Source organism: Panthera tigris, chromosome B4 (genome assembly GCF_018350195.1).
Source record: "Panthera tigris isolate Pti1 chromosome B4, P.tigris_Pti1_mat1.1, whole genome shotgun sequence".
Classification (NCBI taxonomy): domain Eukaryota; kingdom Metazoa; phylum Chordata; class Mammalia; order Carnivora; family Felidae; genus Panthera; species Panthera tigris.
This window is the reverse complement of record NC_056666.1, coordinates 90,606,390-90,621,767: the sequence shown is the minus strand read 5'-3', so window position 1 is coordinate 90,621,767 and position 15,378 is coordinate 90,606,390. Positions and strand designations below refer to the sequence as shown.

At 43.7% G+C, this 15,378-nt stretch overlaps 1 protein-coding gene across 9 annotated transcripts in view; it reads left to right on the top strand.

The window, feature by feature from the left end:
• GRIP1 (glutamate receptor interacting protein 1) overlaps window positions 1–15,378 on the top strand; it is a 682,693-nt gene that overhangs the window by 654,871 nt on the left and 12,444 nt on the right. For 8 of the 9 annotated variants that reach the window (XM_042992703.1, XM_042992699.1, XM_042992700.1 and 5 more), the window contains 3 exons: window positions 592–748; window positions 1,717–1,828; window positions 6,595–6,828. In XM_042992703.1, the coding sequence (XP_042848637.1) occupies window positions 592–748; window positions 1,717–1,828; window positions 6,595–6,828 (503 nt within the window). The remainder of the gene's footprint in view (window positions 1–591; window positions 749–1,716; window positions 1,829–6,594; window positions 6,829–15,378) is intronic. The other variant, XM_042992701.1, reaches the window with a different exon arrangement.

The following is a 15,378-nucleotide window of genomic DNA, read 5'->3' as shown; positions in this document are numbered from 1 at the left end:
TGCTCTAGAGAGGGTTGGATACAGGTCTGGTGGGCACCTCCCCCTGATCCAGTCGATTTCCTGCCCAGACAGAACAGGGCAGGAGCCCTCATAAAAACAGGTCCAGCACCGTGGGCCCGCCTGCTTAGATCTGATGGTCTTACCTCAGGGCTGTTGGAATCAGTTGACATAACGTGTGAATGTGTTTCAAATATAAGACCTGGGGATTATCTTGATGGCCTTCAGAATCCCGAATTCAGTTAAGGTCAGCTGCCTTTTTAAAATTTTTTTTTTTTAATGTTTATTTATTTTTGAGACAGAGAGAGACAGAGCATGAACGGGGGAGGGTCAGAGAGAGAGGGAGACACAGAATCTGAAGCGGGCTCCAGGCTCTGAGCTGTCAGCACAGAGCCCGATGCGGGGCTCGAACCCACAGACCGTGAGATCATGACCCGAGCCGAAGTCGGACGCTTAACCGACTGAGCCACCCAGGCGCCCCTAAGGTCAGCTGCCTTAAACAAACTAACGGGAACCGCAGAGAAAGGCAAGTTCCCGAACAGACCTCCCGAATCTTTCTCAGAAACAGAAGATGACACTTTGTTTTTGTTCCAGGCTCTGGCTTTCAGGCGTCAGGCTACAGTTTCAACACTTACGAGTGGAGGGGTCCGAAACAGAGAGGTAGCCTGTCCCCAGTCACGAAGCCACGAAGCCAGACCTACCCAGACGTGGGGCTGAGTAATGAAGACTGGGACCGGTCCACAGTCAGTGGGTAAGGTTTTCGTCAACTGCTGCTTTGTGGCCGTTAGCCCAGATCCGAATCGCTCCACTTCCGATGGCACATAACGGCTAGCGTGGGAAGGAGCCACTGTCATCATGCCGGCCCCATGGCAGGGCTCAGAGACCTGTGCCTGCCTAGCTGGATCCCGGGACCACCCCACGGCCGGACAAGAGCTCATTTTCCCCTGATAAAAACAATAGCATGTGGGAAAAACTAAATCTGTAAACCCTGTCCTCACTCTCTGACTTGTCTCCTGTCCTTACATTTAAAAGGTTGCTTCACCAAAGCATAAGAGACTCTTCAAAAACTGAGAACAAACTGAGGGTTGATGGGGGGATGGGAGGGCGGGGAGGGTGGGTGATGGGTGTTGAAGAGGGCATCTTTTGGGATGAGCACTGGGGGTTGTATGGAAACCAATTTGACAATTTCATATATTAAAAAAAAAAACTCTAATAAATAAATAAAAGGTTGCTTCATGTCAGCTTATGTTAAAAAAAAAAAAGGTACATCGAGGATCCCATAGTTTGAATTGAGATGTATTTTAGCATTTTGTTCCTTACCAAAGTATTTTAAGGAAATTCACAAAAACCGATAGCACGTGAATGATCTCTACTGACATTTATAAGTGGGAAAACATGTTTCTCTTAGAGGGAAGCTTGATTTCTCTTGCACTAGACAGATCAGTTGAAAGATAGGCCCACACAGTGCCATGTTGATGCAATTCACCCTGCAGGAGCCACGAACACCCTAAAATTCAGTTAATAGGACCGTGGTCCTTCCCTCCCTCCATTCTCTGAGATACTCTGCATTTCCTAGAGCACCCTCACTTGGTGGTTACAGTTGGAAGAAGGCCAGATCCCAAAAAGAATCTCCATTTTTTTTACACGTGAGATGAAAGAGAGAGATTCCGAATTACGCCTTGGCGAGTTGTCAACCCAGACTGTGCTTTTTGACGACAGTTTTACAGGGGCTCCCGACAGTACGGAGGCTGAACAAGAGGAGAACTTCTGGTCCCAAGCGCTGGAGGACTTGGAAACCTGTGGACAGTCGGGAATTCTGAGAGAACTCGAGGTAGCCTCGGTCCTGCTACTTGTATTGTTTCTACATTCATTTTTTTTTTTTTTTTTTTTTTTTGGTCCTTTTGAGTTTGCATTTATCACATCAGTTCATTTAAAAGCTTTAACCCCTTTCCACAGGAGAAAGCCGACAGGCGTGTGTCTTTGAGAAACATGACTCTCTTGGTAGCTACCCTTTATGTTTATATTTTTGCTTGTGAAGCTGCCTTCCCTGCCCCCTTGCCTCCTGGACAGCAATTTGATTTTATTCAGTGCAGTTGAAAGTATTTATTTCCCCATTTCCACCCCCACCCCGAGCTTTCTGACTTGTGGCTTCTGCCATTGCTCCCTGCTAACCCTGACTGTACCTGTTTGCCACCGAATCGCTGGGGAGGGAGCTAAGCCCCCCAGCCGTGGCGCATCTCACTCTCTGAGTTGCTTTAGAAAGGTTTCTTTGGCATGTTTTCATTTGTACCCGGTATAGCAATTGATTTGATCGTGAAGAGGAACATAAGAGGAAATTTTATTTTATTTCATTTCATTTTGCCCTTGAAGTAGATGACAAAGGCAGCTGGTGAAAATGGCCAGTCTGTGTGAAAAAGCAGCCAAAATATTGCACAGTACTTTGCTGTTAATTGCAAATCCTGATTCCGTATCAGCTTAGTGTGAATTCTAGGAGTTGTGGCGAGATGGAACACAATAGCTGCACTCCCGGTGAGTTCTTTAATCAAAGCCATGACTTTGCTGACGATATTCACACTGTGGTCTAGGAGGTCCTGGACTGTTTCCTTTTATGTTCTTTTTAAATTTTCTGAGCTGTAAAACGTAAAGTGGCAAAAGGCTCATTTTTATTTTGATGTCATCTGAGGTCCCCAAGTCACCATAAGGAATGTGAATGGCATAACTGGGTGAAACTGCAGTTCGAAAGCGAATACTCATCTTTATATCGTTTTGCTTCTCGGTTGCATGTGTGGATATTTGTATGTGACTCTAATGTTTGTGAATCTGCAAAGAGAATTATAAAGGAAAATGGTAGTTTGAATTTATAAATAGAGTATTACCTGGCATGAATTGAAACTTCAGAGCACAGTTGAAGGGCCTGGAGGTGGATAATACTATAAAACCTAAATAAATTAAGACGTTGGCCATCGATTCCTTTTTAGGCACCTTTCAAAAAGAGTAAAACGCTTAAGTCTCAGCTGGCTTATTTAAACTTTTACCACTTCCTGGATGTAGAATGATTAGCAGAAGGGGTCCAAACTGGATACCGAGCTCAGTTCACAATTCTTGAACATACGCCCGCTTCTGAAAGCGCGCTTGGCCTATATGCCTTTTCCACTTTGCATTCTGATACTTCTCTTTTAAAGAAACAACTATTCTTCTAATAACATCTTTGACAGCAAGTAAAACAAGGACGATGTAAAAAGTGGCACAATGAAATTGGGTTTTCACTCATTTCACTCAATACTCCAGTCATTGTCCCCATTAGCTAGCAAATTGATTTATCTAATGAAAACAAACATCTATGAGCATAGAAATTATGCTGCAAAAAATAAATAAATAAATAAATAAATAAACAAATAGAAAAGAAATTATGTTGCAAAAAATAAATAAATAAATAAATAAATAAATAAATAAATAAATAAATAGAAAAGAAATTATGTTGCAAAAGCCTATAAATATAAACTTTTTCTAACATAGCTTCAGGCAGGTGTGGCCCTTGAAATTATAAATGCAGAAAGGAAATGGGTTGAGTGTGTAAGCCAAAAGGAAGTTAAAGTCCTCAATGAGGAAGAATGATTGGCAAATCTAAAGAGTCTTCTTTATACTTTTATCAAAAAGAATGTTCATTCACTAGTTTAAATGAACTCTGATCGTGTGATTGTAAATGTTACTGTGCAAAAAATATTATGGGAGCTAGTTCCCTGCGTATGAAATTTACATCCAGCATTAAAAGTTACAGCATATTATAACCATAATAAATGTAAAAGATTAGCTAACATGAAAAATGATTACAATTGAAATGGAAATGAAAATTATACTAGTCATTCTTCCCATTAGCTGGCAATAATTTATGTTCAACTTTAGCACTGAAAAATGTTAAAACAGAAGAAAAAATTTCAGACTAAGACTTAGGACAAGTTACTTAATCTCTTTTACCAGATATTTATTCTTCTGTAAAATAAGGGGATTATAATGACTAATGCTTATATGGCACTTAACACAGAACATAACACTTGGTGATTATTCAGTAGAAGTTATTATTTTTGCCATTGTTATTAATTAACAGTGCCTTAACTATTTTCTGTTTAGTATAATATATGAAAAAATTTTAACTAGATATCAGATAGAAAACTCTTGAACATACCCCTCTAAGTTATATGTATCTCAGTTATCTCATTGAGAACTTGGGAGGTTATAAATTGTGCAAAATGGAAACAGGCAATAGATATTCTTGAAGTGAAAACAAATCCTAGATAACCTAAAATAATAATTTTTAAACTTTATTTTAGTTTTTGTATTTGTACTTTAATTTTTATATTCCTTCATAGTAATTCAACTGAAGTCCACTTTAAACAAAGCAATCAAGCTGTGCTTTGGAAACTTGGTTCCGTCAGAACTCCATTTAGATCAGTTTGGAACTTCCGTAGTGGCTTAAGGTTCAGCCAAGCAGAATTGTGATTAAGTATTTTACTTCCGACGTGTTTCCTACTGGTCCCCTGAAAAATGAATATAAAACATAGATGTTAACAAAGCAAATAATGTGTCTAAGTAGGTAAAAACAATAGAGGGGTGGTCAGCACAGCAAGAAAATAATCACTGGGTTCTGTCATCAACAGTAGACAAAAAAATGTTGTATGTGGGTTAAGTGCCATAAAATAAAGGATGTCCCATGACACCAACAAAGCTTTCAATTTTAAAAAGGGATTTAACTGAAATAAAGCAATAATATGGTTAATCCACATTTGTTTCAATATTAATCTCCGAAAAAGTCAATATTATATGCTTCAACCTAATACTTGACTGGGAAGCAATACAGCCTGGTGGTCAAGGATAAGGTTTCTAGAGTCAGAGTGTGAGGGCTATAATCCCAGACTCTTGGGCAACTTGCTCAATTTATCTGGGCATCCCTTTCCATAACTGAAATGGGGAAGTATGATGACTGTAATACCTATCAGAAACTTATCATAAATATTAAATGACATTCTACATACACATGTATATGGTGTTACATGTGCTAACATGTTAAAGGTCAATGGCCAGTAAGGTTGTTTTTTTTTTTTTCTTTTTCAAAATTATCAGTAAGATAACTGATCCAGTCTGGATATCGATAACTGGTTGTGTTTTTTGTGTTTTTTTGTTGTTGTTGTTTTTTTACAAGAGTTGTAGATATACCTACATGTGCTCCAATACTGGGCTGCCATTCGAAGACCATGTTAGTGGTGCGTGTATAGTCGAACGCCAGGTGAATCTTAGAGTCACAAAATCTTAGGGAGATAACAAATGAAAGCTCTATCACTCGGCAGTGTTCCCTTCTAACCACCCATTTTAGACGGTGCCGTTGGCTCCATCTATGTGATGGGGCCCTACGTGACCTTGAGTAAGTCAGCCTCTTTGTGCCTCAGTTTCTGCACCTACAAATTAGGAGTAATAACAGTGTCTGTTTCACAAAGTTGTTGTGAGGCTTAAATAGGGGAATACAAGGACTCAGCAAAGTACAGTTACTGTTAGCATTAGCGTTCACGTAAACCACCAGTCGCATTGTAGCCGGCACACGGCACGTGGGGCTTGCTCTTTTTCCCATGACTTCGGGCACGTTCACCAATGCTAGTTTACCACCATCCAGCCATCCTATCAAGGAGGACGGAGCTGGCTCCAGGCACAATTTTGAAATTTTGGCATTTCCGAACCATGAAAAATGAACATTCTCAACAGGACATTGGTTTCAAATGCTTAAGTAGTTTCACTTCTAAGATTCAGTCAATTTGGGATCTAATCTCGCCTTTCCTTGTGTATGAACATATTTGAAACTGAACAGACTTCCCTGTTCACCGGTAAAATCCAATCTAAGTTTCCCAGCTTTTGAGCAAAGGGTTGAGTCCGGTAGCACAATATAGGATCCCTCTTTAAACTCTCTGAGCATCTCACACAAAGGCCGTTTCTAAGAAAGGTTGACCCATGCTAAATACGCGGAGACCTCGCTGGTCTACACATTTCTGGGGCAGGTCACATGGCCCAAGGAGAGACCATATGCTATGGTAGGCAGGCAGCTTTGGGTAGAAGCCCTTGCCTTTGTATCAATAGCCCTGTTTCAGCCCATTGTTACCTCCAGGTGGAGCTACAGGCAGCATTGCAAATAGACGCCACCTGGTCCCGTTGAAAAGTTCTTCGTCCATTTCTGTAAGATATATTGAAGCTGCTTCACGAATCCCATCTTTAGAGCCCACTCAGTGGAAAGCTAATGGCTAAAATGTAGTTTACAGTAAGCAAATGTTATCGCTTTCAATTTGCCTCAAAACTGCCAGGGGTGGTATCTGATTAAATAAACTCAATGGCTTAAGTACTTAAATTGGATTTGAGATGTGCATTATAAATGGCACTTGCAAAGCATTTTGCCAGACTTTCATAGTTCAATTAGTACGTCCATTCTCCAGCCTTTGGTTATGCCCCGAAGAGACTGTATCTTGACTGGGCAGAAGGAGAGATGTGCTTACTGTTGAGCAACCGAACCCTTTTCTTAGTCCATGGCTTAATCGTGTCTGAAAATTGTCAATGCCACAGGCAACGATCATGTCGGGGAGCACGATGAGTTTGAATCATGAGGCCCCAACACCTCGCAGTCAGCTGGGGCGACAAGCCAGCTTCCAGGAACGGAGCAGCTCGCGGCCGCATTATAGCCAAACAACGCGGAGCAACACCCTGCCCTCCGACGTGGGCAGGAAGTCTGTCACCCTGAGGAAAATGAAACAAGAAATAAAGGAGATCATGTCCCCAACTCCTGTGGAGCTGCACAAGGTCAGCATGCTTTCTTCCCTCCCCTTGGTCACATTCAGTAGCCATTCGGCTGCGCGTGAGCACCCTGATGCAAGCATAATGATGACACTGTACTGTCGGCTCAGCCAGGGAGAGAAGCCAGAGCTTAAAGGCAGAGCATTAGAGATTCTGTGCTCAAAATGCGATCTTTGGGAGGGTATCCTGTAAAATTGGGAAAATTCGCTCTGGAGCAATGAATTTCCTAATGATGCATTTATGGCCAAAATCTTCTTGCAAAAGTTAGAGGCTCTCACATCCCATGGAGTTGCGATGAATTGGTCTGTCATTCCAACTTCTTTGGAAATGGGAGAAGGATTTTCTTTAAAAAAATTTTTTTTCGACGTGTATTTATTTTCAGATAGAGAGAGAGAGCGTGCGCATGTGAGCAAGGTAGGGGCAGAGAGAGAAAGACACAGAATCCAAAGCAGGTTCCAGGCTCTGAGCTGTCAGCACATAGCCCGACGTGGGGCTTAAACTCATGGGCTGCAAAATCATGACCTGAGCCGTAGTCGGAAGCGTAACCAACTGAGCCACCCAGGTGCCCTATGGATTTTCTCTTTTATTTTTTTATTTTTTTTAATGTTTATTTATTTTTGAGACAGAGAGAGACAGAGCATGAGCAGGGGAGGGGCAGAGAGAGAGGGAGACACAGAACCCAAAGCAGGCTCCAGGCTCTGAGCTGTCAGCACAGAGCCCGACACGGGGTTCGAACTCGTCAACTGCGAGATCGTGACCTGAGCCTAAGTCAGACACTCAACCGACTGAGCCACCCAGGCGCCCTGTGGATTTTCTAAGTATCATACACTCATAGCTTCATTGAAAATGAGCTTCAGGTGTAGTGTAGGAATGCTTACTCTTTAATTGCAGGCTTATCAGTAGAGGGTTATATTATGCAGAAGACATGAAGTTCTCTTCCAGACATAATTTAGATGTCTTTGGGTCAGGACAGGGCAAGGCCTCATATGTTCCGTCTCAGCCTGTGATGGTTGCCTCAGTTGACTTCATGGAAGAAAGCCCACTATGGCACCCAGAGCTGAATTTGAGTTGCTGGCAGAGTTTAAGCAAGGCATATGTAAGAGACACTGTTTGCAGAACCCAGGGAAGGAGAGCAGTAGTAAGGAGGTGTCTCTGATTTTCTTTCATAGAACTAACGCTTTATTTTTATTTAATACATAAAGTTGTATAGACAATAATAATCTGTCCCACTTTTCTTGAGAACCAAGACCCTCTCTGCAGTCAATAACCTATTAACTAGAAATTAGTTGTTCGTCTTACCCAGAAAAACAAGTAAATGTTGGACTGAGAGGAGTTAACAGGCCAGACACTCCCTTTTTTCCACTAAAGACATCCATTTCCCCAAGCACCCTATAAAAGATATTTTATACGTTTTGGAGCTATTTACTTTGAAGCTGACAAAGGATGTGATGAAAGACACATAGAAGTTGAGTTCTGAACTTGGTGCTCCAATCCCCAGGTTGATTCATTTCCCACTCATTCACTCATTTCATACATGTACCGCGCATGCATTCACTTAACTAGTGTGTCGCAAATCATCAGCAGGCACACGGTCTAATGGGGAGACAGTCTGGGAAACAGGGGGAAGATGGTGAGGTGAGTACAATGAGAGAGGCAAGACCAGGCTGCCTTGTGGGGGCAGAGGGTGGACCCTCACCCACTACAGAAAGAGACAGGAAAGGCTTGTTAGAAGTAGGTGCCGATTCTGCAGGAAGGTGGAGGTTGAAGGAAGGAAGGAAGCTTGCGCAAAGGGATGTGAAAGATCGTGGTAAATGGAGTGAGTGGAAATACCCCGATCAAGTGATCAAAGCCTTGGCTTGGAGCCTTGTGCGTTAAGAGGAATTGCAGACGTACAGAAAAGCAGAGAAGTTTTGGATATTTTAGGGTGGCGACCCAGGTTAGCCCCATGCCACAAGTTAGCTTGTGTGTCCAGCTACCCTGAATTGATGCGTCTGTTTGGTAGACACAGTCTTCACTGCCTGTCAAACGTCCTGATATGCTAATTGACAAACACCATTAGGAGGCTGTAAGGTCCCCTATGGTGGTTAAATAGCAGGAGCTATATAGTCTGTGCTCATTCAGCTGTACTAAGAAAAAGTTAGCCTAACCTGATTCCCTCAGGTGTCTTAAGAATCCTGCCTTCTCTTCTCAAAAGTTCTCCTGCCCAGGCAGAGAAGAGATTACGTGATAACCCATCCTCCTCCAGCCCCAAAGGGAAAAGATACCAACATGTATTGAGTTCCTATTATATGCGATACTCTGTATTTTTAGCCCTTACGATAGCCCTTCTGAGCAGATATTTATTATCCCCATCTACAGGATAGGGAAATAGCAAGTATAAAATAGACTCATTTTTCCTTCTAGAGCGAAGCACTTTCCTCAAAAGATTATTGATAGCGCACCCGTGCAAAGACCTGTCTCCCCATCCTTCCTGCACTGAAAGCATTTAGCAAAGATAATGACGATGAATGAGGTGTGCAAGTTGTTACCGCTGAGGTTTGAAACAAGTGACGATGCCGAAAATCGATCTTATTTTTTGAAAAGGCAGCATCCGCTTGCCAGCCCGATGAGTGGCAGTGTGTGGCCTATCGCTGGAACATCTGTGTGGCAGTGTGTGAACCTGGAGGCCACAGGATCACACACGGATGGACCTTTTCCCCTCAGTGGTGGCAATAAGGGCATCGTCTGAATTGATCCCAAATAAAATAGGACTCTCGTAAGTGGATGGTGTGCTGGGCATTATAAGGCACACAAAAAGACGTAGTTAGGTGAAAAGGTAGCCAGGGAGGCTGCAGGCCGACCATGGGGAATCTGGGAGCAGTGTATGCTCACAGGCCGGGTAGCTTTTATTTTTTAAGTGAGTTCGGTTATTCTTTAGGCCATCCAGTGTTTGCTGTTAAGTGCGTTCTCCAGTCTTGAAGTGCGTGAGAAGAAAAGCCACTCAGCCCGTGGCTGTGCTTGTATGTTGTACGTGGGGTGTCCTTTGAACGCTGCGAGATTGCCTGACACCATGAAAAAGCGCAGTGACTTGTTGATGGGATTGAGTTATCCTCCCAGTGGGGGGCTGCCAGCCTGTACTAATCCTTTGTAAAAATGAGAAAAGGCACTCTTTTGGGTGGTGGCCGTGGAATTAGAAAAACGTTCCTTCTTCAAGTTGAAGATAACCCCAAGCTGGATACACAGCTTGACAAGTGGAATGAGGGCTGGCTTTCAGTTCCCTGAGCCCCCTTGCTGGACTTTTCCAAATGGATCTGGTAGAGGAGTTCCCAAGGGGCGGCAAAGAGGAGAGCGAAGAGGCTGGACGAGGTACATGGCACGCCATCCTGAACGGGCTTGGCGTCATTTTCCGTCGCCATCTTTCTTGTGGCTGTTTGCTACTTGATGAAATCTGCGTCCTTGAGGACGGGTTACAGCTCTGGTTTTGTCCAAGCCAGCACCTACAAACCGATACTGTGTTCGCTAGGAGCTAGGTCAAGAGGATACGGATGAGTGAGCAAGTATCCATCCTCATTTCTGGGAAGAAAAAACATAAAGCAAAAACAGCTCCAACTCTGCATGGCGGGTTACTAACGTCATCTTCACACAGAGAGAAGACAGCGGGTTACTAACGTCATCTTCATACAGAGAGAAGACAGCGTGGGCTTATCTTCCAATTTCTTGGGTTTCAGCTTCTTTCCATTATTTGCCTATGATTTTCCAACCAGTCCTCCTTGCCGTTCCTTCTCTTCCTTCAGACCTCCAGAAAATCCTAAGCTCAGGTCAGGGTCAATATGGCTTTCTTTCATTTCACACCATCCGATATGTCTGAAGCTCTTCCGGGTTTGACAAAGTCTTCCTTCAAGCTGTCTACATTCATTCCTCAGCCCCATAAGCTAGTTGTCCTTCATGACATTTAGAACAAACATAAGAAATGCAGCCCCACTTCCTTTGTTGGCCGTGTGAATGGGGGAGGAAATTAGAGCTGACACGATGATTTGATATTTGGTACGGTGTAGGGGACAGTGAGAGGGGTCACAGGGAGATAATACTCAAGTCCCCTGAGGCCACTACCTCTCAGAATGTGTTGGCCAAGACGATCCGAAATACATTTGACTTCAAGATTCAGGACGTGCATACATCCATGCTCATATAGGAATGAGTCCAAAACTTGACTGCATGGTTTACAGTAACATTTTCTATTTTTTTTTTTTTCAAACGTACTCTCATATTAAGCCGATTGTGAAATTTATTGGAGTCTCAACCAAAAGTTTGCCTAAAAATTTTGGCCGAAAAAGTTTGGCCTGAAAATCTCTGATGATCTTTACCATGATTACATGGGATGCTTGTTAAAGTTCAGTTTCCTAAACCCCACCCAGACTTACCCGGTCAGCACTTTCTGGGAGTACAGCCTATAAGAAGCTGCATTTTAGCAACCTCCTCAGTGGGTTCTTTCGCACCAGAAAGATTGAGAATCACTTCTTAAGGTTTTGCTACTGGAGGTGATTTCTCTGTTTCAGGGAGGTCATTGGCAACAGCTGGGTGGCAAGGTAAAAGGGAAATGAGGCTTCATCTTCAGCCCTAGCCCTAGCCTTCTGGGTTTTATCTTTAAAATGAATTCTGGTTTGTACTATATAGCTTACCACAGATTGATTCTCTTTGCAGATAAGGAGCCTGTGATCTTAGCTACGGTTCATTGATAGCCCTTTCCCTTCTGATGCTTAAATATCCTTTATGTCCACTTATTGTCTATTTCTGAGACAAATTCTAGCTTCACTTCTTTGCATACTTGAAAGCAAAAAGATTATTTTTCTGCAAAATAGAAAGTTACCCCACATTCAGAACATTTGGGCTCTTTTTTTTTTTTTTTTTTAAGTCTATTTATTTGAGAGAGACAGAGACAGCAGAAGTGGGGAGGGGCAGAGAGGAAAGGAGACAGAGAATTGGAAACAGGCTCCCTGCTGCCAGGGGCTTGAACTCACAAAACCATGAGGTCATGACCTGGACCAAAGTCAAGAGTCAGACGCTTAACCGACTGAGCCAGCCAGGCGCCCCTGGACTTTTTAAAATTTTTAAAATTTTTTGAAAGTCCATTTCTTTATTTTGACAGAGAGGGAGAGCATGAGTGGGTGGGGCAGAGAGAGAGGGAGAGAGGATTTCAAGCAGGCTCCCCGCTGACACAGCACAGAGCCCGATGTGGGGCTCAAACTCACGAACTGTGAGAGCGTGACCTGAGCCAAAACCAAGAGTCGGACACTTAAGCGACTGAGCCACTCAGGCGCCCCATCCCTGCACTTTTTTTTTTTAATCATAATTGACATTTCCTTTGCCTTGTCGTTTGTGTTTTTAAATAAAATTGTATTCCTGAATTGTATGCAACTATTTTGTATTTATCATCTTACGGAAAAGTTTTAAAAATACTTTTTCAGCATCTACTTTTATTTATGGCTGCTGGTGGCATGACCCTGGAACATTCAAGTCATCTGTCGGGAACCTCTTTATTTCTTACGGCCTTTGCCACCATCAACTTTTTTCCCAGCCCAAGTTCACTTTGTGTTTTCTGTATATCTGAATGTTTTCAGAGGGGATCTTTGTTTTTCTTGATATGATAAAGCTGTTTTTCCCCTTGTAAGGAGTGTCGTTTTCAGTGCCTAGTGGCAGCTGATTTTGCAATATTCTTCCTGAGTCAGGAAAAGAGGCTCAGCCCTAGGAGGTAATATGAAATGCAAAAACATATCTTATTCAGACACACGCCTCTTTCTTCACCAAATATTTGGAGTTGGTACTCAAGATGAAGTGAGTCCTCGTGGCAGGTGCAGACCTTCTCCAAATAGCTAGTATAGAATTGTCTTACTATGGAAGTCACTAGAAGCTAAAAATGACAAACCTTTTGCTTTTGTCTACCCCTCTTTGCTAGCTGCGGTTTCTGTTTCTCCAGGTAAGGGGTGATCTGTTAGACAGAATACAGACTTCGTTGTCAGGCAGACCGAGGTTTGGTCACAGTCTGACAGTCATTAGCCATGTCACTTGTCTACACCTTAGTTTTCTCATTTAGCAAAGGAGGGGGCAGGATCCTGCTCAGGAGAGGAGCCTTCACAGATAGCGTTTTCCCTGAGGAAGCCACCATCATTCAGAGTCTTGCCTTAGCCATGCAATGTCAGTAACCCAGAAAATCAGATCTCCGCAGAGTCCCAGCCTGAAAAGAAGATTCAGCCGCTGCCTTAGAGCCCCCAAGAGGAGATGTAAACCAGAATGAGAATCTGTTTACAAAGACAAATGGATGAGTGTCTAGTTACTACTAGTCACTATCTCAGTCTGACAGACATATTCTCTCCCTGTAAAACCAGGGGCAGCTGATAATCAGAACACTGTTGGAGGGACGTGGATGTGTAGAATAAGGGTTGGAGGTTGCATTGTATGTTTTCAATGAGTAATGGCATTCAGCCCTGACAGTCCTCCGGAGGGATCATTCCCTCAGCTTTGTCTAAGTATTCTATGATACTTTTCAAAATGTCAAAAATGTAATTCTTTTTTTTTGAGGATTTTGGGGTTATTTTTAAATTTTTTTTATGTTTATTTTTGAGAGAGAGAGAGACAGAGGTGAGTGGGAGAGGGGCAAAGAGAGAGCGAGACAGAATCCAAAGCAAGCTCCAGCCTCTGAGCTGTCAGCACAGAGCCCGACATGGGGCTCGAACTCATGAACCACAAGATCATGACCTGAGCAGCAGTCAGCTTAACCAACTGAGCCACCCAGGCGTTTGGGTTTTTTTTTTTTTTTTAAGTTTATTTATTTTGGAGAAAGAGAGAGAGAGCACACACGAGTGGGGGAGGGGCAGAGAGAGAGGAAGAGAGAATCCCAAGCAGGCTTCTCGCTGTCAGCTCAGATGTGGGGCTCAAACTCACAAAAGGTGAGATCATGACCTGAGCCACAACCAAGAATCAGATGCTTAAATGACTGAGCCACCCAGGCACCCCATAAAAAACATAGTTTTTATAAAAATGATAGGCTCATCTCAAAAATGAACGTATTTTTTTTTTTTAACTCATTGATGAGTGGGACGACAAAGCTTTTTCAAAGGGGGATAAAGACACTTTCTGTATGTCTCAGTCAGTGTGGGAGGGGGAAGCAATAACGCTAGAATGAGATTTCCAAGTTAGGATTAAAGCCGCCCTGCAACTTATGGGGCGGGGCGAGTGGGGGAGCAGAGCCTTTAAGGTTATCTTTTCATTTGCAACCCTATGTGGCAGAGCCCATTCTGCATCTTACTATTTTCCAGCAAGTTACCATCCGCCTTTGCAGAGTCTGAGCTCTGAGCCATAGAAATGTTAAGTCCAACAGACTGGCAGGCCTCCAGACTCCGATGACCCTCAGGCCTTCTCAGTGCTCCGATGTGCTTTATGTTATAGCTCCAACGTTAGTAGCTTCCCTTAAGTCTAACACTGGCCGAGGATCCTTCGTCTCTTCCTGATGTTTCTATGTCTCTCTGTCGTGATCAAATATGTTCATTTATAGGTTGTAAGATATTGTATTATCTATAGGATGTTCAGTTACGGATGGCGTAGCTCTCTGAGGGTCACTCTGTTCCCCTGATGTCCTGGTCCTTGGAGACAGGTCCCGCAGAACCTCTTCCTTCACCAGTGTTCTGTCCTCTTACTTGTCTGGCTATAGTAAGGATTACGCCGACAATGGTCTTGCCCAGGGCTCGTCTCTTTCTTTGCCTTAGACAGATAAGAGCTCTCGCCTTGTTCTGAGGAACTTTGTAGTGTCCGACTTCCTGAATGACAGTGAGCCTGGCCCTGAATTCCCGCAAGCCCAGAGGGTGAGCGGAAGGCATGCCTCCCGGCTAGAGATGCGGTGGCCCTTGAAGCGAGGAGGCTCACAGAGACTTAAGGAGATTGGAGGTCAGTAGGTTACAGAGGGAAATGGGAAGGCTCAGCAGCTGGAGAAGAGCCAGGCCAGGGCAGACCTGGGAGCCAGAAAGCAGAGGCAGGAGCAGAGGGAGCAGGTGCGGACCAGGCTGTCCTGAGAAAAACCCTGGAACAGAGACTCTAACTTAGTGGTGGCGGCAGCAAGGGAAGAGGCTGGTGGCAGTGTTGCTGGGTGAACCGGGGAGGCCCTGTGCCCTGGGGCCTCGGCTCAGTTCATCCCAAAGATGTCGCTGAAGGTTCTTAGTCCCCTTATGGGAAAGAATTCAAGGATAGACACACAACATAGTGGACACACACAGGACAAGCAGGAACGTTTATTAAAGTGGAAGTATACTCTTGAGATGTGAGATTGGGCAAATGAGAGAAACAGAGAGAGAGATGTGCACCCTGGGGTTTGGGTTTTCTGTCTTTTCTTGACAGTTGTCAACAAGGAGGTGGAACACTCATTACTTGGGGAGGAGATGCAGGATTTCGAGCCTCTTCTTCCTTATTTGGTCAGGGGTTTCCTGTCGTGACACCCGCCATCTTAGGCCTTTCTGGTTTGATCCAGCTTCCTGCCAGGACAGGATAGCTGGGCAGGCCTTTCTCATTGCCGGCCTCCAGGCATCCTGT